The sequence below is a fragment of the Protopterus annectens genome, chromosome 16.part0 (assembly GCF_019279795.1).
Source record: "Protopterus annectens isolate FY-2018-M chromosome 16.part0, PAN1.0, whole genome shotgun sequence".
Taxonomy (NCBI): domain Eukaryota; kingdom Metazoa; phylum Chordata; order Ceratodontiformes; family Protopteridae; genus Protopterus; species Protopterus annectens.
In genome coordinates this window covers 660,608,930-660,633,317 of record NC_056750.1, presented here as the reverse complement: position 1 = coordinate 660,633,317, position 24,388 = coordinate 660,608,930, and the positions used below count along the sequence as shown (strand labels likewise).

General features: G+C 44.3%; 1 protein-coding gene across 1 annotated transcript in view; it reads left to right on the top strand.

Annotated features, from left to right (window-relative positions):
- The window catches only part of AKNA (AT-hook transcription factor), an 865,316-nt gene that overhangs the window by 663,600 nt on the left and 177,328 nt on the right, over window positions 1-24,388 (top strand). Inside the window, exons 9-11 of the mRNA XM_044058163.1 lie at window positions 2,391-2,607; window positions 5,914-6,065; window positions 8,180-8,356. Coding sequence (XP_043914098.1) covers window positions 2,391-2,607; window positions 5,914-6,065; window positions 8,180-8,356 — 546 coding nt within the window. The remainder of the gene's footprint in view (window positions 1-2,390; window positions 2,608-5,913; window positions 6,066-8,179; window positions 8,357-24,388) is intronic.

The window sequence follows — 24,388 nt, the reverse complement described above, 5'->3', positions numbered from 1 at the left end:
TTTCGATTAGGATCAGTCACGTCTGCAGGATGTCCCTTCTTTGGTGGTTAAATTCACTGGAGATATTAGAAGGACACCCCTTCATGTCATCTCCAGTCCAAGCCACAGTGACCACGGATGCCTCCCAACTCAGGTGGGGGGACACTGTTTGGGAAGGACAGTCCAAGGCACGTGGTCCCAGTCAGAGACCAAGTTGCACATAAATGTTCTAGAGATGAGGGCAGTGCTTTTAGCGCTGGAAGCCTTTCACACTGTCCTTCCACTCGGATTGATTGCAATTCAGTCAGACAACATGTCGGTTGTCTGGTATATCAACAAGCAGCGGGAAACCAGATCTTACCCTCTATGTTGCGAGGTTATGAGAGTGTAAGAATGTGCGATCTCCGCCGGTCGGTTTCTGATAGCAACGCACATCCCAGGGTGCTCCAACATTTTAGCGGACAGATTGAGTTGGGCTATTCTGATGCTGTACGAGTGGTCTCTGAAACAGTCAGTAATGGAGGAGATCTTCCGTGCATGGGGTCAGTCTTGCTGCGATCTCTTCACATCTCCTTCCAACATGAGGTGCAACGAGTTCTTCGCTTTGATTCCCTCACCAGGGGAAGTCCCCAGAGATGCTCTAGTCCATACTTGCCCCCCCCCGGGCTTCTGTATGCTTATCCACCATTGCCACTCATTCCAAAGTTTCTTCAGAAAGCTTGTCGACTGCGGTGCAAAGGTATCCTCATTGTCCCATTCTGGTCTCGTCAGGTTTGGTTCCCATTCCTTTGGTCTCATCTCTTAGCTCCTCCGTGGATTCTGGATCCCTGCCCGGATCTAATCTCCCATCCATCGGGTGCCCGTCTGCCCGACCTGGGCAGCCTTAAGCTGACAGCTTGGTTGCTCCAGTTCTGTTGATTGCCAGGACTCCTGGTCTTTCATCCCCGGTAAAATCCATTTTGGTGGCTTCTCTTAAAGATTCCACTAGCAAACTTTATCGCAGTAAATAGAAGAGTTTTTCCATTTGGGCTTCATAGAGAAAGCTAGATCCCTTTACAGCCGCTGTTCCAGCCGTGTTGGATTTCATGTCTGGCATTTTTCAGCAAGGAGCTAGCTCTTCCACAGTGAAAGTACAATTGGCAGCCATTTCTAATTTTCATGTTGGTGAAGACAACATTGCCTTAGCCTCCTCTAGGGCTGTGTAAGGCTTTTCTTAAAGGCACTTTTCTGTTGCATCCTCCTGTCAAGGATTCAGTGCCTCCTTGGGACCTTACCTTTGTCTTACAGGCATTGGTGGCTCCTCCATTCGAACCTGCAGCTTCGGTGGATTTGAAATTATTATCCTGGAAGACAGCTTTCCTAGTCGCCATTACATCTGCTAGGAGGGTTTCTGAGCTTCAAACTCTGCCGTGCCTCCTTATTTGGTCTTCCATAAGGATAGGGTCTCTCTCTGTGCTAACCCTTCCTTCTTACCCGAAGTGGCATCTGAAGCAAACATAAACCAGTCCATTAATCTGCCTGTTTTCTTCCCTAACTTCCAAAATAAAGGTGAATACAAACTTCATGTGTTAGATGTTCATAGACAACTTTGCTTCTATCTTCGTAGAACAAAATCATTCCGCAAGACAGACAAGTTGTTTGTTTCCTTTTCCAAAGCCTGACCTTTCCTTTTCCAAAGCTTTTCTGGGAAAAGCTATTTCTAAAGTTTCTTTGGCCAGATGGATCACTCTTTGCATTTTGCATGCCTACAAAGCGAAAGGATTATCTCCTCCTGGTATTATTAAAGCTCACTCTACCAGGTCCATGGCGACTTCTGCTGCTTTTTGGTCTAGGGTTCTTTTGGGTGACATTTGTGCAGCAGCGACCTGGGCCAATTCACATACCTTCATTTGCCATTACAAATTAGATCTGATTTGTAGGGGTAGAGCATCCTTTGGCTCTGCAGTGCTCAGGAGTATTCTTCCATAAGGGCCTCCCAGGATTGGAGTAGCTGGGGACTCTGTCCCACAGGTTGCAGATAAAATGAAGTTAACTACTTCAGATAAAGAAGTTATGTACTCAACATAACTTTCCATCTGAGTAGTTATACTTAATTTTTCTGCAACTTTCCCTCCTTCCGTCCCCCGGACCTTGTCCGGTTTTTACAGGTTTTGGTTCACTGGGCTGAGTTGCTTATGTAATTAGTTGCAGCAAACTCGATCTGAGGGAAGGTAGGAGATGGTAGTGCATTATGGGTAGGGGAGGAGCTCTGAGCTTGGAGCAGATGCTAGAAAAAAAGTTGTCGGCTTGGATCCGATACGGATCCGAATGCCCACAGGTTGCAGAAAAATGAAGTATAACTACTCGGAATGTTATGATGAGTACATAACTTTTTTTTCCTTATTTCTTTCTGTTACTTTTAATCTTTCCAGGAAAGTAGAAGGTGATATATTTCGGCTCGGCATGGCTTTGGAGGATCTGAAGGACCGGATTGACCAGACCACGCAGATACAGCCCTCACCAAGTGCACCACCAGAGTCAGTACCACCCCGAAGTTTAGCCTTAACACCCGTGTCTGAACCAGTGACTCGACCACCAAGCCCATCAACATCCAACTTGGTGCCTGCAGTTCGTACCCCTTACCCAGAGGTACTGTTTTAAAAAGTTTTTTAGTTTGTTTGTAAACTGCACTTAAAACATTACTTTTGTAGCTGTGTTTGGAATATTCACATTTCAGTGTTGCCAAGTTATTGGCATCAAATAAGGAATAAAAAAGTATGTTCCATTCTATCATAGAACTGCAGAGTACATTAAATCTAGAGAAATGACTTGAGGTGTGATACTGTCACTGGGACAGAAGGCTTGCTCTCCTTAGAGTGGTGTCATTTCATGAAAGCTTTAAGTTATGCCCATTTGCAACTGAAGTATTTGATTATGTTGTAGTTTTGTTTTATTTGTTTGCTGGCTATACCCTGTGAGTGCCTGTGTTCAGGAACAGCCATTAGCATTGGCTGACTAAGTCATTTGCTCAGGATTGCCCAGCAAGCAACCTGTGACCAATGGAATCAGACCAAAAAATGCAGAATGAAGTTCATTACCAACTTAATCCTGTGCAGTAAAGTGCTAGTCATTCTTTGCCATGTTAATTGTATAGCATTCTTTTACAGTACTCCAAGACACTTAAAGCCAGTAAGTGTGTTCTACAGGTGGTACTAAAGTAGGTAGTCTCTTTGTAGTAATGGGTAAGCTATTATTTACAACATTCTGTGGAAGTCTGTTTTTCGGGCAAGCCTGCAGATATAACCACAAGTGAAAACGTTACCCAAATGAGGTGCCCTACCTTTGGTGTATACAGACAGTGTTAATTGGTTAATGCATTACTGACCTGTAACACTATTGTTGGGCTTGAATATCATCAGCTGTATCATGCACACTGTGGCCTTTTACAAGATACCTTAATTTATTTGTGCTTCTCATAATCCCACTGAAAAGGTTCTTATAGTATCAATCTACCTAGGTTAACAAAGATAAATAAAACTACTGCGGAGTAGTGTACCAGCTGAAGACAAAGCTTATTATCCTATAATTTAGTACTGAAAGGCTACCATTTTGGCCGTGGCCTAGACTGTTGCTTCTTTTGGAGGTCAGAAGCCAGTGCCTTTGTACAAATGTTTTCTGTCTGGCATTACTGTAATGTTTCATAGGCTGAACTCTTGGTCTATAACTAAAATGTTTTGATGAGTTAATAAATCTGAAAACCGTGAAGAATATACTCAAACTTGGTGCTCCCAAGTTCTTCCAAACTACTGGCATCATCTGCAGTGTACCATCCTTGGTTTGCCCTTCTCCAAACTCCTCTTTGATCAGTGCATGAAGGAGCAGATGGGAGAAAAGTCTGCATCAAGATGATGAGACAGTTTTTTGTTTTGTTTTTGCTGAACCCCCAGGTTCATTCAAGCAGTAAACCACTTCTTGCTTCTCCCCAGCAAGGAAAATCAGTATTGTGTCATGGATATGCATCCTCTGAACAGTTGTATGGCATAGAGGGATAAAGCTTTGACTAGAATCCATTTAACTTGGATTTGATTAGCAACCTGAGCACCGGGGTGACTGACACAGGTAGGTGAGGAATGACATGGATTCACCTAGTTGTCTGCTGGGGAGAAGAGATAGTGGGCATACATATCTGGATGCATAGTTCCCACTGGAATTCTCAGTGGAGACCAGAGACAAAGCAGATATAATTTTGAAAGGGTGTCAAGAGCTTTGAGGTTTGAGTCATTCTCAAAACTTAGTGACAACTCCAACAATCTCCCCTTCCAGATAAGACGAGCATGTGCTGGGGAAACTGTAAGGGTTAAAGCAAAAGCTCTGATCTCCCATGATAATGACTGCACCACTCCTGGTATTTTCATCCCTTGAGTCTGGAGGATAAGTAGTATGCATGGGCCCCACCTCAGGGGAGAAAAATGGGTCAGTAGAGTGGACAGGAAGGCAAGTCAGTTGGTTAGACAGAGATTGGCACAAATAAATAAACTCTCATTCCCACCTGTGCCCATTTTTGAATTCTGGTTACTGCCACCAATGCCACCCAGAGCTATAGCTAGTAATTCTTCTCCCTAAGGACATTCCGCAGGCTGGGCACCCCCATAAAAAAAAGGAAAAAAAAAAAAAACAGGACTCTTGTTCTAACAAAAAGAAGAACTCTTATTTCTTATAGCAAGAGGGAGCACTAAAGTGCTTCAGTCTGGAGCAGAAGCACATTAACAGCATTTAATTCTTTGTAATGGTAATGCACTAAAGACCAGTCTGCATCTGCTGATCACATCCCTATCACTTTGTACTTGTGGCAACTGCCCCCTTCTCCCAGGGGTGTAGCCAGGAGTTCATATTTTGTACTCCGACCTCATGTTTCTGCACCCCCACAGCCTGCCACCTATCATTTCAAAACTGTACTTAACCCTCAAGTTGTTGCCTATACACACTTCACAATAAGTGAAAACAAATTGTTTGACTGTTGCCACTTATAACCATGAAAATGTATTTTTACATGTAAGTTTCTATCAGATAAGCATGCTTTATATAGCTCTATAAAGCAGACAGGATTTTAGGCAGCCAGATGCTCAGAAAAAATGCACTTATTTCAGTGCACTGAGTATGGCTAGCTATACCCTTGTCTTCACTCCACCCCTAGCCCTGCTTCTTCTGCCACCTTTTCCACCTGTCCTTATTTATGAACTGCGGTTACTGGCATTGTAGCTGGAAGCAGTGATGTTCTGCCAGTGAACTGCAATATAGCATATTTTAAAATGCTAGTCCTTTGGTCAGAGGGTTTATGCCTTAGAAAAATAGACCACTTGGCCAGTGAAAAAAGCCACAAACTGAAGATTAACAAAGAAATAATTCAATTCAATTTAATTGGTTTAATTAATTAATTGGTTAATTAGTTTTATTGAGTTTATGTATTTAAGAAGTGTGTTTTTCACTGTTCGTAATAACTTTAAGAAGGCTGTGTTTTGCTGAGGCACTACTAGAGTATTTTTTATTAAATTATTTGTTTGTTAATCTTCAGTTTGTGGCTTTTTTCACTGGCCAAGTGGGTTATTTTTATTGTGCTTGCTTTTGTGTTTGTTTTGGTGTTTTTTGTGGTTTATGCCTTAGAACCTCTTTTACAAAGAAGATGTGCATGAAATTGTGAAAAGCAACTCTTGACCATTCCCCTGAAAAGTTGCTAATATAATTCTGTAAATGATCTTGCTGGTATCCTGGGTCACTGAGTACAATAATGTACTAGCATGTAGGATGAATCTACCTGAAAACTTCTTGGCTGCTGTTAAAGGCAGGGGAAACACTCAAGTAGTTTAGACCTAAAATTATACATTTCTAAGAAAAATGCACATGCAGGTAACTAATTTAATTTGTATGATTTCTTTTTTTTTTTTTTTTTATATAAAGAGTCCAATGCTTGACACAGTCCGTGGGCAGGCAGCCCTAGATGCTGAGGTTAGTTCAGCAAGTGGTGAGAGTGAGGCTGAGGACAAGCTTCCTGAAACAATTCATCACAAACGTCTCCAAGTGGAGGATGACTACAATGGTCTGTTAGATAGGTAAGTGCTGCACAGATTTTTTTGTAAAGCATGCATGATACCAACACAATGCTTTTAAAATGATTTCTCCAGCTGACATCATCCATGACCTGTATAATATGTCTGCATTTTGTGTTTTTGTTTTTGTGATGCATTTGTCCTTCTGCCAGACCACTGTCATCTCCATTTTAACATTTTGCAGCCAAAGTAAAGCATGTCTTTTTGTAGAAATAGTAAAGTTTTGTGGGCTCTGCACATTTTTAAACTTGTGGACTGTTTCATTGTGCTGTGTTTTTGGATTCCTCTTGTAAGTTTGAAGATGTGTAATTCTCTGAACTGAGAAAATTTAAAAAGTGATCACAGGGAAATACATAGAGTGTCCAATACTGCAGGAATTTGGAGAATTCTCCTACCTTTGTGAAACATTGATTTTCAAGTTAAGGTATATAATTAACAGAGTTGTAGGAGATGCAGTCGGACCCCCGTCCAAAAACACTTAATGCGTATCAATATGTGATAAGTGAACTACAGCTGCTACAATGCTTGTAGATATTATGTAATGTGTAGTACGGTCATTGCCACTTTAAGACTATTATATGGTATTGAAATACCCCATTATGTACTACTCATAGATTCTTCAAGTTTTAATATTGTTTCTATTGAGCTGCTGTGTTATGAATCAATGTCGTTTAATCAACTTGTGTGTCATGACAATTTTACAACTATCTGTGATTATCACTGGGTAACCATAAGTACTCATTCTGACACAGTAACTTTCAGTTTGCAGTCTCTTCTTCCTATGAATCTTGCAGGAGAAATGCATAAGATATTTGCAGTATTAACAGAATTTGTGTGTTTGGTAATGTAAAGGGAATATGGAAACAAGGCATGATTATCAGAACTAGCTGCTCCCCAGGGCAGAGTTATTAGTCATGGAATTCACAGTGGATTAAAGGAGTCTGGGTCACGTCTACCATAGTTGAGGCACCAAGGTGTGCGCACACCTGCTTTAGTGGTGAGAATACCCTCCTAGCAGAATTAACTGCGTGGGGATTTGACAGACTCGGAGCCCATTTACTGGTGGCATGGTACTTGCTTCTTGATAGTCATCTGTGTTTGAATTTGTTTCAGCATAGCCAGAGGTGCATTTCCATTTTCAAACCTTACGCAGCACTGGCTACACAAGAGGGCTGTGCAGTTTATGCTGCCTTGCCACATCTTAACAAGATAGCAAAGTTAGATAATTTGATTTGTTTCGGAGCTCCTTAAGCAGAAGGGCATCTGCAAGCACAGCGGTGCTTAAAGATGAATTTGATAGGAGTGTAAAATTGCTTTAAGACAACATGCATATGTTTTGTTTGTAGCTTTATATTTTACCCATTATTTGTGGAACTGTCTTCCTTCTTTTGTCATCTTTTGTTTTCATTACAGAGGTAATCAGATGTCTGACAGATTTTAGAAGATAGGCAACAGATCTCTTAACGTTTTTGAAAGGATTTGTAATGTATTTTTGACAGTTTCCTATTTCCATACAGGTTTGCTTGCTAGAAGGTGTATAATTTGTTTTACTTTCATGTTTTAAAATGGTATTAAGCCTAATTAACTGCTGTGGTATTTCACACTTCATGGCTTGTTGTACACCTAAATTATTTTTACTGGATATTGTTAAAACAGTCAAAGTATCAGCTGTGGAAAAATGTGGCCTTGTACAATGAGGCATATTAGCTTGTTAGCAATTAAAATCCAGGTAGCTGTGTTACAATTATTAATGAACAATCCAAAATTAGAACTGTTGGTAATGATACAATTAGTATTGACTCAATCACAACTCATCTGCTCCATACTGGTCTTTTAGTAACAAAATAAAATGAGTACAATGTGAAGGAAAAGATGCTACTGCCTAGGTTAGCAGAGCAGTGCTAAGAGCATTTTAGCCTTAAACTAAAGCACATCAACTCCGTAATTACAGATGAAAATAAAAATGAAAGTAGAGGTCCTCAGATAAGCCACATTACTGCCTCTGAAAGTTAGTCGTAGCAGCATACTAGCTATTTAGCTTATGTGCTATGTTTAAAAATATCTATTTGTGTTCTTTTATTTTACATAATTTTTTCTTATAAATTGTATTGTGTCAGGTATAATAATTTTAAAACTTTGCCCAATGTGATGGTACTGGAACAGCTGAAAGAAGGAGCTAGCCCCAGGCAAGAAACTAAAAGTGCTTGGAGTGACACCGCAGAAAAAAATCAACTAACCAGGTCTTTGAGACGTCCATCTTTAAAGGAAGAACCACTTCGATCAGTTCCTTTGCCGTAAGTAGGGAATAATTCAGTTTCTTTCTCTATATCACTTGATGGTATATGTATTCAGACCCTGTGATTATAAAAAATATTGAGTGGCAATTCGGTACAGTTTGCTATGCCAACAGCAGCCAGAGATGTTGGCTAGTAGGGCTGCCAAAATGAGGAATGGTAACTGTCCAAGGATAGTGGTTCTGGTGCTCTTTGATGTAGCCATTGCATGAGGTATAGTGATAATACTAGAAGTGAATGCAATATTTTATGGTAATTGACATGGCATATGTGAATAACTATCTTAAAACACCACATATAAAAAGCCATGTTTCATAAGTAGAATAAGGAAAGTATGGCAAAGTAAGATGGGCAGCACATTAAGGAAGAAGCTAAATTATTATCTGTAGTTATATCACAGCACTGTTTTTTTGGGACAGAAAACAAGAGGCCTAAATTAGCTACCACCGCCATCCCCAGGAAATGGAAAAAAGTTCTCTTACCATAATGTTCCATCTGTGTTCATCTTCTTTCATTCATCATTGATGGGTCCGGTTCAGAGCCCTCAGAACCGAGTTGGCCTATAACCAAGCTCGCGCCAGCCAAAGAAATGCTCAAGCTAAGTCTACCCGGAATGTCCTTCTCCCTGTTACCTCATATCGAGTTTGCTAAGAAAGGAAGTAAAGCAGAGGCCACTTCTACGCAAGTACCCTAGTGCACCACTTGGACCCAAAGCATCCCCCAGGAGCCTTTGGAGGGGAAAGGAGGGTGGGAAGTGATGAATGAAAGAAGATGAACAACACAGATGGAACATTATTGTAAGACATAAGTTCTTTATCTGATGTTGTTAATCTTCTTTCCATTCATCACTGATGGGACAGATTCCCAAGCTACCTTGAGGTCTGTGAGCGGCCCTTATGGAAGAACATTCCTGAGTACCATTGAGCCGAAGGCAGCCCTCCCCTGGAGACCAGGTCCAATTTGTAATGATTGATAAAGGTATGAGGCTTAGCCCAAGTAGCTGCTGTGCAGATGTCCATGGATGCCCTGGAATGAAATGCTATAGAAGCTGCCATAGATCTAGTGGAGTCGGCTTTAACCTTTGGCATGGATTCATTATGGAGGGAATCTGTGACACATATGCAGTCCCTTAACCATCTTGATAATGTAACCTTAGAAACAGCTTCTCCCATTTTGGGTCCCGAAAAGGAGATGGAAAGCTGTTCAGATTTACAAATATGTTTGGTCCTGTCTAGGTAAAATCTTAATTGTCTATGTATGTCTAAGGTGTGAAGGCAGTACTCTCCTCTATTGGCAAAATTCTGGAAAAAAACACTGGTAGATCAATGGACTGGTTAATAGAGAATTCAGAAATAACTTTGGGAAGAAAGGATGGGTTCATCCAAAGTGACACTCTATCTTTATGAAAAAACGGATAGGGCCTCTTGATATACAATGCCTGCAGCTCTGAAACTCTTCTGGCAGAGGTAATGGCTACCAAGAACAAAGATTTCCAAGACAAAACCTTTAGGTGACATGTAGCCGCAGGCTTGAAGGGCTTTTGAATGAAAGACTGGAGGACTAAAATGAGGTTCTATGGGTAGTCTGAGAGGAGGCCTGAGATGAGAGGTCCCTTTGAGGAAAGCCTTGCAGAGGTGTAAAGAGATGAGGGGTGCCATCTATACCATTGTGGAAATTGCCACTAGATGTACTCGTACTGTAGATGCAGAAGGCTCCGCTATCAAAAAACTTAGCCCAGTATGGAAGCACTGCAGTAACTGGAGCCGAATATGGGTCTAGCATGTTATCCTTGGACCAAATGGGAAACCTTTTCCATTTATCCTGATATAGTCTTTTGTTGGATGGTTTGTGAGAGCTCAGAATGATGTCTTGAACAGGTGAGGAGAGATCAGCTGCCTAGTGACTAGTGGAAGTGGAGAAACCAAGCTGTCAGCTTGAGAGTGGACAGATTCGGGTGACTTAACCCTTGGCGGTGAGTGATCAGATCTGGTAGAGGGTCTAGAATCCATGGCAGGTATACTAGTTGAGGCCGAAGGAAGGGGAACCAAACTTTTTGAGGCCAGAATGGGGCTATGAGGATCACCTTGCATCTCAACCAAAGAGCTTTCTTTAGAAATTGTGAAATCAGAGGAATGGGAGGATAGATGTAGAGAAGTCTCGTGGGCCAATCCTAGATCAGAGCGTCCCTTGGTGACTCCCCCTCTGGGGGAAGTAGGACGAAGTAGCTGCTGCACTTGGTGTTTGATGGGGAGGCAAAAAGATTGCAGCAGGGACATTAGACACCACCTCTGGGTTGAGGAACCACTCATGGGGCATGAGAATGCATCTGCTCAGTTTGTCCGCAATCATGTTGGAGCTCACTGGAATATGCATTGCTATCAGAAGGCAGTTGGAAGCTATCACCCACTGCCAAATTCTCATGGCTTCTCAACAAAGGTGGTAGGACTTGGTTCCTTCTTGCTTGTTGATGTACCAGACCACTGACATATTGTCCGATTGGATTGCAATTGTCCCGGAGGGGAGAGCCGCATGGAATTCCTGCAATGCTAACAGCATGGCTCTCAGTTCTAGGACATTGATATGCAGGTGGGCCTCTGAGGTGGACCATGTGCCTTGGAAAGTCTTTCTGTGATAATGGCCCCCTCACCCAATCAGGGAATCATCCGTGATCACAATGGCTATGGGCTGGGGGGGGATTGAAATGTGCGGCTCCAAAGATCTACGTCTGGCCTTATCCACCAAAGCAGGTCCTGCTTGCAGGAGTTGGTTATTCTAATCTTGTAATCCAGGAGATGACAGATTGGGAACCATTGACACAGAAGGAGCCATTGCAGTATTTGCATATGTAGCTTTGCCAGAAGCACTATTGGAATTGATATACCCATAGAACCTAGGGCTTGGAGAACTTCTCTTGTAGAGGTTGATGTTTGAGAAAGAATCACTCAGATTTGAAGCCTCAGTCGATGGAGTCTGTGAAGAGGGAGTGATACCAGACAGGACTGAGTATTGAACACTGCTCCAATGAACTATATTTGTTGTGTAGGGATAAGATTTGATTTCTCCCAATGTATTGTTATTCCCAACAATTTTGCCAGAGAGAGAGCATGTTGTAGCGCATTTACTAGAAGATGCTTGGTGGGGGCAGTAAGGAGCCAGTTGTCTAGATATGGAAACACCCTGAATTCTCTTAGTCTCAAGTGAGCTGTTACCACTGCCATGCATTTTGTGAACACTCTGGATGCTGTGCAGAGACTGAATGGCAGGGCACAGAATTGGTAATATCTGGCTCCTAGCCGGAAGTGAAGCAGACTCCTGGAACATTTGTCCATCTTGATGTGGTAATATGCATCCTGGAGATATATAGAGCACATCCAATTGCCTTCTCTTAAAAAGGGAAGGATGGTCTGAACCGTGACCATCCGGAATTTGGTGTGGGTAACAGACTTGTGTAAGTTGCTGAGATCCAAAATGGGTCTCCAGCCCCCTGTCTTTTTTGGCACCAAAAAGAATCTTGAGTAAAATCCGGATCCACGCTGGTCTGGTGGGACTGGTTAGATGACTTGTTTTTGTGACAGCTTTACTATCTCTGAAGCTGCTTCTTCCCTTTGACAGGATGGCACATCAGGAAGTTTTCTTGGAAATTTTGGCTGACAAGAAAGGGGAATGGTGTAACCTCTGGTGATAATATTCTGCACCCAACGATTGATGGTGCTAGAGTGCCAAGCAGCTTGGTACAGAGAGAAACGACCCCGACTGCTTCCAGAGGTAAGCAATTGGGCTGCCCCTCAGGAATGCTGATAAGGCTGTCCAGGGAAGGGAGTCCCTGGAGCCTTGGTTGCAAGGACCCCCTCTGCCTCTATAGGGGCATCTTCCAGAATTTTTATCCCCCCTCTGCCTCTGGGAGTATCATCACCAAATGTGGCATGGAAAGGACCCTGAGATTTCTTATGCCACATTTTCTCACTCCTCTGATTCCTGGAGAAGGTACGCTGAGGGTTGGAAAACCATAGGGCTACAGCAGACAGGGTTTTTCCATCTTGCTCGCACCTGGCTAGTGTGTCCTTCACTTTGGAGCCAAAGAGGGATGAAGCTTCAATGGGAACATTCAAGAAGGAAGACTTAAAGGGGTCCGCGACATCACAGATGCACATCCAGGCATGACATCTCATAACAATGCCTGAACCCGCTGCTCTAGCCGCCCCTTCAGTCACATGTGAGAGCAACCTCATGGACAAGTTGGATATTGATTGCAGGGTTGCTAGCTGTGAGGCCACTTTTTCCCTGACCTTGTCAGACAACTGTCCTGCGAGTGTCCCAGAGAGTTCAGAGATCAAGTCCCTCTGGAGCCTCGTAAAGTGTGCCATATAATTCAGGGAGTGTATAGCAAAGGTCCCTGATGCAAAAACACATTTCCCAAGTCTGTCCACCGCCCGGGACTCCCTGTTGGGTGGGTGGACAGCGGGACTTTCCTCAGCCAAGTCCTTTTTCGTGGCCACCACCACCACCATAGCATCAACTGGTAACCCTTTGGACCAGTGCGGATTCTCAACAGGAGGTGACAAAATTTTGTCTGGTCTCCAGGGGAAAGCTTCAATGGAATCTGGGTTCTTCCATGCACGCTGCATGATGAGCTAGTTGACCTCATCGGCAGGCAGGGTCACCCAAGAGGTAGACGGCTGGGCACGAAAAGCCTGCAGGAACATGGACTCCCATCAGGAGATGACTGTGGGGACCCTTTACCATTATTGTAATCCATGTCTTCCATTAAGGACTTCTCAGGTGAGTCCACATGCTTCCTCTTGCATGTCTTCTTTTGAGGGGGCTCCTCAGTTGGGGTCCCTGAAGAGGACTCGGAAGAGTGGTTAACCTGAACAGGGGTGTCCTGCAGCTTCTCTGCCCGGTGTCCTGGGGGAGTGGTCTGTGGCAGCTGCAGCTCGGGGCAAAGACTGGGTTCCGACATCATAGGAGTGCGTACCAGAAGCAAGAGCCCTCTCCATCACGCGGAAGGCAGGCCTGCCCAAAGAGGGATGGGAGCCTGGAACAGAAAGACAACCTCAGGTCCGGGATCACACCCCACTCCGGACCCACCCCCCATGGGTGGAGCCTCAAGCAGGATCGGCATGGATGCAGCCATCAGCGCTGAGGAGGGAACAAAGGAGAAGATCAGTACCATTTCCCGGGCCGACGCGCCTGTCCCCCAATCCCCAGATAAGGAAGGACTGGTTCTGTGGCAACCAAAGGCCAATGAGACAACGTCTGAGTGAGTGAGGTGCACAGTAGGCACCAAGGTGGTGGGTTCCAAGAAGTATGTCGGACCAGAAGGCTTCTGAACCGAGATGGTCGAAGGAGGAGTGTAAGATGGAGTCCGTGGATAAGGCAACCCAAGTCCAGCAGGTGGATGGGGCTTAGAAAGTGAGGAAATCCTCCTGGCTACCAACAGCTAGTCCACAAGACGCACCATGTTGTGTTCTGAAAGGCTCCTGGTGGATCTAATGGATACTCCAGATGGGCAATCAGGCATTTGAGAAATGGGCTATACGCTTGGCCCGGAAATGGGTCTATGGAGGGAGAGTATCGGGTCCATGGTGCAAAGTCTGCCAGAACCGAAGTCTCAAGTTTCGAGACCGGAGCAAAGGGTCAGATCCAGTGAGGTCGGTACAACGGTGACATTCAGCCGAAACAATGGTTGGTTCCAAAATAGAAACTGAAGTCGAAGTTGAAGGTGCGCCCTGAGCAGACGTTGCTACAGGTGCTGAAGTTGAAATAGGCATAGTAAGATCTATTTTCAGTGCTGCAGGCAGGGTGTGTGCCAAAAACAGGCATCTGTAGCGAAGATTTTGAGATGGTCTGAGCCGAGGAAGGCAGAGCCGAAGAGACATTTATGCTTCAATGATAACTTGGGGACCTTAGGTTTCTCAGGTTTGCTCTGATCACCCGATGGTGAAGAAGGAACAGAATAGGATCTCTTTTTTTGTCCTTAGAAGGAGGGGTGAGACCTCCATCACAGAAATGGCCTCTGAGAAGGGAGACTTGAATAATCCCTTCAGAATGATTTTATTTTTGCATGCATTAAGAGTGCATTGGCTGAAACTTTGGCAAATATCACATGGAGGCTGCACAGAAAGGTGGGCCACTCCCAAACAGTATACACAATCATCATGCAAGTCACTGTTAGGTAACTTGCCTTTACAAGAAGTACAATGCTTAATAGAAAAGGGAGACCACAACTAACTGTATAATCCAATAATAATGAAGTCACCCCGTCCAAAAAATCACAAGAGAATCACAAGGAAAACCCCATTATAACAACACTCTGTATGAAGAGAAAAAAGATAAACACCTGAAAAAGAATAAAGCTAACAGGTTAGGCAAGAGAAAACAATACCAGCTATGATATTAAAGAAATACCACAAGAGTAAGGGAAAAGGCCATACCAATAATGGTACTTAAAGTTTACTAACTGTAACAATGGATAGAATGGAAAGAATATGGTTAGACCAAAGAAAAAACACTAGCAATACTAAAGGTTTAGTAAAATATGAATATATCCAAAACCTTTTACACAAATATCAAAAATGATTTCACTTAGCTGAGAGCTTGGCTGAAACGTGGCTTTATGGCAATGTGGCAAACGAGATCTGAGGTAACAGGGAGATGGGCGTTTTGGGTGTAAAGACTTAGCTTGAGAGTTTTTTTGGCTGGTGCCAGCTTGGTAATAGGCAAACTCTGTTCTGAGGACTCGGAACCGGACCCATCTGCGATGAATGGAAAGAAGATTAACAGCATCAGATTTATTATTACTTGATCTGGTTTTACTGGTAAGTGGGGACTTCAAAATAATTGCACCCATATGCAGTGCAAGAGCCCTTTTGTCATCTCGCCTATTCTTGTTGATGAGTTTTATTACACTCAGCCCTATACTAAGCTCGAGATTAGTTACCACTGCCCCTAGAGGCTCCTATATCCCATAATGCTACAGCTCTTCTACCCAGAAGTCATTTGCTGCCCTTAGCTGCAAGGTGCGGCTATTACCCAGCCTTCAGTTAGAAGTTTTTTAATTAGTTTTTCAGGTTTTTTCTTCTTTTTTTTTGTTAGAGATCCCATTAGCTTCCTTCATAGCTAATGTAATTCCGGTTCCTTTTTTTTTAATCCTTTTTTTATTTTATTTAGTGTGTTAGTTATGCTTATGGGTTAATTTCGTATTCATTTGTGTTTTTTATTTTTTTGTGACTGACTTATTCAAATAAAGGGTGTCTGTGTTTCTGTGTTTGTGACTCGTTGTCCTGTGTCAAAAGACACTAGGTTCAGGTCATGAAGTGTGACTCAGGTTGTCAAAAATGCTGACCGGCGGTCACTGACATGTTTATTGCTGTCAGTTTATCCTGCAGGACTCTTTGTTCGGTCTGAAATGCTCTAAAGCCGAGTCCTGCAGGAAGCTGCTCGGTTAATTTTTTTTGAGGCTCCGGCTAGAATTCCCCTTAGAGCTTCGAAGCTGGCCCACAGCCGCCATCTGCCGCTCCGAGCCAGAGCCTTCGACTGGTGGCTTCGAGCCGATAGTCAACAGACTTCTGGCTGGAGCGTCAAGACACTCAAGCCTTTCCTTCATAGCTAATCCCCTCAATGTTCCTCAAACTCAGGTTTCAACCCGCCATCCCTTAGAGTTTCATGATTCCAGGACTCAGTCATGCTGATCCATGTGCACGGACTCAGTCGACCGACATAAACAGTTTAAAAGGGTGTCTGGTTTTTGTCATCGGTCCGAGGTCTCCCTCTTCTGACCGGAGTCAGGCGGCCCATCACTCAGCAGCTTCCAGTACGCTATACCTTCCGTCGCTGGGTGGTCAGCCTTCCACTTTCTTTCTCAGGCAACAGCAGACAAGGGCAGGCCTCTTCCTTCGCCTGTCATGCTCAGCCCTTCCTCTGAGCGAGCCCCTCCTCCAAAAGTCCTCTGAGTTCGCACACATAGCTGTGGGAGCTCCCTTTTCACACATCGGGGGATGGCTCTGGCTCAGCCCATCCCATCCGGAGCCGATCTGGGTCCCATCCTCCTCGGATCTGGGCGTATGGATTCGCTCGTCGCCCTGCCATGGTAAGTGGCACTCCGACTTTCTCGGCCTTCGCTCGGCCCAAGGCTTCGGCGCGGCAGTCTGTCTCCTGACAGGGGCTTCTTTGCTTATCTCTGAAGCGGGAGCGCCCCTTACCAGGGCCTCGGACGCAATCCTTGAAGAGATCTACTGGCTTCTCTCCGCGACCACCGTCTACTCACTCCTGTAGAGGCTCCCTTCCTCTCCCTACCCCTGCTTCTCTGTAGTGCCCTCTCCAGGTTCACCCGGCTCCTCATTCCTGACCGAGATCTTGGTTTGTAGGTTTCTATTCAGAATACAGCTCTTCCGCGAGATAGACCAAAGAGGAAGACTGTGGCATCCCCTCACGGCGAGGAAGCATGACCCCCTTCCTCCATTGATCATCTTGGGGTCCCCTCTGAGTCAGAGGTTCCCATGTGACCCCCATGACTCATTGTCCTTTTCAGACATCTGGTCGCCAATTTCAGCTTCTATCCCCCCGCTCCTTAATGGGTGTCTAGATGAGAGCTGCCATCCCTCCACCTCCTGGGTGTCTCCCCGCCTGGGTGCCCCGCAGTGTGGGTGGTGCCCAAGTGAGTCTGCCCCTGATACTTGCCGGCCCACCTGAGCCCAAGTCTCAGCAATCGGACAATGACCCTTCGGACAAAATGAAGGTTTTAGACAATCCGCCTGTCCCCCATGACGCTTATGGTAGAAGGCATACCAACCTTGGGAACTCCTTGATCCTTCAGTACACCTCCAACTCTCAAGGAAAGGAATCTAGGTTTATGATGTAGGTTAGTGATGTTTTTGCACTTCAATTACTTATCCCACTCAACCAACTATCTGTGCCACTACCCGCGCTCAAAGAGACATGCTTAAAAAGATCCTTAAGTCTCTTATAGGATCCACATAGCTGCGGGGCCTCAGACAAAATAAGTTTTCCATTGGCAACACTCCTGAATTCCATCAATCCCCTCCAGTTGCCTTATTTTGGTGCACAGGCGGCCTGGTGTAGTCAACCATCCATGCCTAGATGCTAAGGCGGATGGCTGCATGCGGTCCTTAAATTGTCCTTCACTAACTCCCCTCCTAGTCACTTCCCCTTTTTCTGCACCTTGGTGAAGGGACTCAGGTGAAGGATACTTTGACCTGATGCAGCAGCAGAGGCAAGACTTTTCGCCATGGGAGTCCATTTTTTTCCCTATCTAGACCATAAAGGAAGAGGGGGTTTTCCAACGGGAATGTGTGGTTCCGTAAACAGGGTCAGGTCAGAGGTCTCTAGAGGCAGAAACTACAATAGACAGAGGCCTAGGGAGGAGGCAGAGAGCGAATCAGGGTAGCAGGAGGTCTCTTTCGCCCCCTTTTTGAGGAAGCCCTGAGAACATCCCAGAGAAGCTCAGAGAGAGTGTCGCCGGGAGGCAGTCTCACTTACGAAGCCTAGCTTTCACTCACCCAAGACAACAAATGGGTGCAAGAGGCATATCGGTTAGGGTTACAAAATTACTTATTCACACACACACACTTAGCCAAAGGACCTCTTATCCTCTTCACCCCAGTCTAAGGGGGAACAAGCAGTGTACAAGAAATATCAAAACTATTGATTTAAAAGAGCCATCCCCCAGCTCAGCACCAGATCAACCAGAGGATCAGGACGCCCCAGTTCTTTTTTGGTGGTAGCAAAGAGGGGACTGGAGACCCATTTTGATCTCAGACAGACCAAACAGTCTGTAAGAAGAACGATCCATTCCCACCTTTCAGTTCAGAACAATTGGATGTGCTCATAGACCTCAGGATGGGACCACCACATCTGCAGCCAGGCGCCCAGCCTCTTTGATCCACTCTGGCTGGGAATTCAGTTCTTTCAGTTCAGTCTCACCCTTTGATCTCACTACAGTTCCCGAGTGTTCATCCAAAGTTTTCCAGTCCACCATGCTCATCTGAGACGCCCCACCCAGGTGGTTTACCATCTAGATGATCATTCTCACTACCAACACCAGGTGTCAAGTTTTCTCTCCAGAGATTATACCATTCATACCTGAGTCATTTTAGGTATCTTACAACTCAAAAGTCTGCCTTGTCGCCAGTCTTTGTCAGTCTATTACCTATAACAACAAAGAGGACACAGTACGCTTCCGCGAAGTTAACCGAACCCTTCTAGATATTCGCAGGCATGTTCACAGGTTTCTTCAGAACAACAAACTATGCCAGTTTGTCCTGTTTATATTAGCCTCATGGCGGCAGTCATTATCCTACTTCTAGCTCGCTTTTTGTTGCGGATCCTTCCATGGACTCCTCCCAATGTCCTTTCAACAACTTCCAACATTTTACAAACCATTAATAACCATCTGCAAGAAACACTTTTCTTGGTGGATATTGTTCTTCTCCCCTCCGCCAGACCATTTGTTCTTCTCCGGTCGCGCCACGATGGGGCGGATGTCTCTTCTGATCGGGTGGGGGGGCTGGCTTTCAGGTAGGAGCCAGGGCTGCATGCAAACCTCGAGAGTGCCACCTTGCAATAAATGTCTGAGATGAGCCAGTCATTTTTCTCTTCCCATCGGGACTATTGCTTCCATCGGGACTATTGCAGTTCGAGAGTGCACAACCAGAGGGGTGGCCAATCAACAAGTGGTATGGAACCAGTCCCTATCTCCACCTGGAGAGAGGCTCTGGGCGCTGGCAGTGGGCTCTCTCCTCCTCTCAGTGCATCCAAATCCATCAGTGTCCCCCCGTAGCCCAGACAGATAGGCTACAGCCATTTTCACCATATTCATGGCAGTCTCTCAAACAGTAGTGGGAAATTTTTTTTCATTTGGGAGTCGAATTTTGTTCTGTTGCTTTGCAACACCACTCAAAACAGCAAGTGCGGTACATAACTTCTCATTTTGTCTTGCATCTTTTTTTCTACCACCTTTATCATGCCTTATTTGCCATTAGCAGCATTCTTCTATTTTTAAAAATTCCTTTGGCTATCCATGAAAATGCTGCTTGTGAATCTTTTGTCTGGTATCCCTTCAGTTTTACAGGAGAATGTAACCCGACCCCATGTGCAAAAATAGGAAAAAGGACTTGTGGATGAATAAATGGTAACCCAAATGTCTCTTTGAATAACACAGATGTAGCCAAAGAGCAGTTCATTTTCTTTGCTTGCTGATCAGTTTGTCAACAGTCCAGTTGGCGTCTGTGTGTGATAAGCATATTCTGCATTTCTGGCATGCTTGCTGTCTCACATTCATCTTGCAAATGATAATAAAAAGTTACAGCAATAAGATTTGAAATGCAGATATACATTCATAGGTTCTTAAGCCAGTGCTAGGCTAGCTGCCCTTGCAGGTGATTTCAAATCTAGCCATTTTCCCTTTTTGTGCTCAAATTAACTTATCCCATTTGGTTAGAGATTGACCTTACCCATCACTTGGTTGATAATTATACATTACCTGTATTTAGAATAACTGGAATCATACCATAGATAATTTTGAGGGGGCAACCACATGTGATAAAACATTTAGGAGCTCCATCTGTTCATTAGAAGTACAAGGGGCAGCCTTGGGGTAAATTTTCTGTGCCCCATCCATAGATCCAAGTTGGCTTGAATTTGGACAAGGATGAACTTTGTTTTATGTGGCTGGAGAGTTTGTTCAGAGCAGCTGTGAGATATACCTCTCTCTCCAAACAATTCCTTTGATGTTGCAGAAGAGGATTAGATCCCTAGAGCAAGTACTTATGATGCCATTTGACTTCCTGATGTGCAGTAAATCCATCAGTATCTGTTTGGAGGATGCCTTGTATGACAGACACAGGTTGCCTCTTAGTAGTCTGTAGGATACCAAGTATAGTGACAAGGCTTTGAGTTGGCCCATAAGGCATGTTGTTTAGGCCTTATATCCATTTAGTAAGGTATCTCTGTGGGTGTTCAGTTGTTGCATGTGTCTGAACAGATGCATGCAAAGTGACTATATTTTGGTTTGACTGGTGTGGATTGGTCATCTGAGGACTGTATGGTCAAAACCTCCCCCATATCCCTGAATTTAATGAAGTAACTGAGGCCACTCCAGCTGGGGAGATGGGAGTGCTGTTTTAAAGATTTTTCAGTGGGTGTGTTTTTTTTTTTTTGTTTTTTTAGTGAGTTCTTTTTATTTTTACTATCCAGAAGCTTAAGTGTTAAGAATGTTTATACTTTCTGATATTTGAAGTTGCAACATTTAGTAAGTACCCATTTTCCTATTTTGGATGACACAGCCTGTTTATATAATTAGTAGATGCAAGTACATAACATACAGTTTGGGAATGATGCAATTCATATGCTCATCTCTGTGATGCAACTCGGAGATGAAGCCTGTTTCCCAAATGTAGTGAAAAGTTAGAGGTAGTTTATACAAGTACAGTATCACTTGCACAAAGACATAGAGGTCATTTCCTGTAATATTGAGACTGACCATTCAAAACTCACAGCATCAAAAGTCCACAATAACTAATTACTGGACTTGCCTTCCTGCAGAACCCATTTTAGCACTTATTTCTGGGTTCAGTCTGGTAGAAAGTTTTGGAGTTTACTATTTTCTGATATTTTTGAATTTTGGTAATTAGTTTGAATGTCAGTCTCAAAATAATAGGAATTGACCATGCTGGCTTTGCTAGAGATGGCTTGCACATGTCACCCTTAGGCTTTCGAATACTGGCCAAGGCTCTTGACACCCCCATAGTGCCTTTTTTAGGTAAGGCTCAAAAGACAAGCCCACCACTATTAGCACAAGTAACAAAAAACCGAGGGTGATGCTACTCAATGCCGGAAGTCTAAACTTCAAAATGCACGCACTCGAGGCACTCCTCAGTGTGGACAAAATCGATATATGTGCAGTAACAGAAACCTGGTTTAAGGCTCCAGAGAGCACCTCAGCATTACCAGGCTACAACTCATACAATACATGTTGGCCACAGAACCTGGACCGAAATACAAAAGGCGGGGGCGTATCCATATTCCTCAAGGATACCCACACCTCCAGGTTAGTGGCATAGCATGATGCTTCAGTGATCATCCACGTGCAACTAACATGCAAAACTGCAATTCAAATTGTAGTTTGCTACAGATCACCCACCATGTCTCAGGACCCTCATTCCGCATTTCTGGAAACACTGGGAAACATAAAGGTCCTACCAAACACCCTAATATTTGGTGATTTCAATTACCCAAACATTAACTGGGAGAACTACTCAAGTACTAACTCCCTTGCCCAACATTTCCTAGAATTTTTAAACTCAAATGCCCTGGATCAACTGGTCAACACTTCCATCAGAGGTGACAACATATTGGACCTGGTCATCACCAACATGGGTGACCGGTGTTCCACACGGAGGTCAACCGCTCGCTGGTTAGATCTGACTGTAAACAAATCACTTTGGATATCCACATTCTGCCCCCACCCCCAGAGAAGGAAACCACCATGAAAAACTTTTCAAAAGCAAAGTTCATGCTACTTAAGACTGAGGTGGAAAGCTTCAAAGCCCCCATGCTAAAGGATAACGCTGTCCAAGCTGCAAAATCCTTTACTAATGCATTCTAAGGGTACCTACAAGAATGCATGGGATCGTGCTATCCCAAGCAAAACCAAGACTCACTCTTCCAAGAAAAGGAAACCAGTCTGGTGGACCCCTGCCATAAACAAGCTATACAATAGAAGGAGGAAACTAGTACAGAAAAGAGTAAAATCCCAAGAAGGGAAGACATCCCTGATCAGTATCAGCAAGAAACTATGATCCCTCATAAAACCATCCAAGGCGAGCTTTGAAAGAAAAATTGCCAAGGACTCCAAAGATAACCACAAGGCATTCTTTAGCTGCGTCAATAATCTAAATGGCAATGCTCAGATCTGCTCAGTTAGTGCAGAAGTGTACAAAATACACTGAATCGACTGTTATCGCCAACATCCTGGCAGGCAGGGTCAGTGCAAACGTCACCCCCCTCTCACCCCCAAAAGGGCCCATAACCATACCAGAAGAATGTAGAGCCCCTGAAATCACAGACACTCAGGTTAAAACAGCTCTCTCCAAAGCCAAAAACACAGCATCAGTGGGACTGGACGGTGTCCCAGGCTGCGTCCTACACGATCTCAAAGATTAACCCCTCACTTAAATACACTGTTCAAAATCAACCTCTCCACAGGCTACATACCCATAGAGTGGCGCACAGCAATGGTTATGCTGCTCTGCAAAGGTGACTATCGCCCTATAAGCCTGACTAGCTTGGTCTGCAAGCCTATAGAGCGCATCATCATGGAACTCATTAACAGAGACATTGGAAACCTCCAAACACTGGACCCTACCCAGTTCGTCTTTAAGGGCAGATCATGCCTCCTAAATCTGGTGGACTTCTTTGAGACAGTTACCAAGGCTATAGACAAGGGAAAGGTGTTACATGCAGCCTACCTACACCTTGCAAAGGTTTTCAACACCATTTCCCATTCTGGTATTATAGACAAGCTCACCAGCCTTAACATAAACCCCTACATCACAAGATGGGTTGCCAGCTGGCTCACGGACAGAACCCAGATGGTGAGAGTTGTGGAAGCTAGGTCCGACTCTAAACCGGTTACAAGTGGCATTCCCCAGGGCTCAGTCCTAGATCCCCTCCTGTTTGGCATATACTTCTCAGAGGTACAGGTAAGCACAGGAGGGCTATGGCTGACCAAGTTCGCAGACGACTGCAAACTAGGGGCTATAATTGACTCTCCGGCTGACACAGACATCCTCCAAACAGGTCTCACTGAGACGAATACCTGGTGTTAAAATCATGGCCTCAAGCTAAATGCCAAAAAGTGCATAGTCATCCCCTTTGGAAACAAAGTACCCACAAATTACCACATAGGTGGTAGTCCCCTAAATACGGAAGACGTAATAAGGGATCTGGGGACCCAATTAGATGGTAATCTCTCCTTTGATCATCACATTGCCAAAGTGGTTAGAAAATCCTTCTATGTGGCCCACTTAATCACAAAAGGGTTAGCATCCAGATTGAAAGAGGCCATTGTGTCCCTCTACTCATCACTCATCAGACCCATCACAGAGTACAATGCCCCATTTGGGATGTACCTTACAATACACCTGCAACAGCTGGAAAGACCACAGAAGTACCTCACCAAGAGGATCACTGGCTTCAAACGGATGCCCTATGCAGCTCGACTTAAGAAACTCCAGCTGTATTCGGTTGCATACCAACTACTCAAAGGTGATCTCTGCCTGACATACAAGGCCATGTCCAACCCAGAATTGATGGACATATTCCACCTAAAGAAAACCTTATCCTCTCAAGCCACACGCTCTAGGGATCTAAACCTCACCACAACAATAAATAGGACATGCTGGAGTGATAGATTCGTGTCACAGAGACTTCCATGCTTTGGAACAAGATTCCAGTCTACATTAGGCAGAGCTCCTCGCTAACACTCAAGAGAAACCTTGATGAGTGGATGGAAAACAGAAAGTTTACCCCGGGGATCACTTCAGTGGGATCTGCTGGACAGAGGCACAGGGAACTAATCTAAGGGGGCGGCGAAAGCCAACACATTCTGGCTAGGCTTATAAATGCCTTCAGGCAGGTAGTCTAGTACCTACCTATGAACCATTTGTATAACTAAGGGGGTGGGGACAGGAGGGTTCAGGGATGGGCAAAGCTGAAAACATTGGCAGATATATTTTTCCCACTGATATGCATTTGGCCAGTTACCCACAGTTTTTCATATGGTTTCACCCAATCGTGTTTTATAATTTTTAAAAGATAAAATAAAAGTTTTTATCCAAAATTAGAACTTCAGCACTAAACTGCCAAGACATATGGCTGCAGCAGTGACCCTGGAAATTGTGTTTTATTAGATTAGTAATCAGTTTGATGGTAGGTGTTTCTTGATACCTCACTGGACCCACATCTTCCTATGCATGATCTTATTTATTGGTTTTATTTTGTTACCCTAATTTA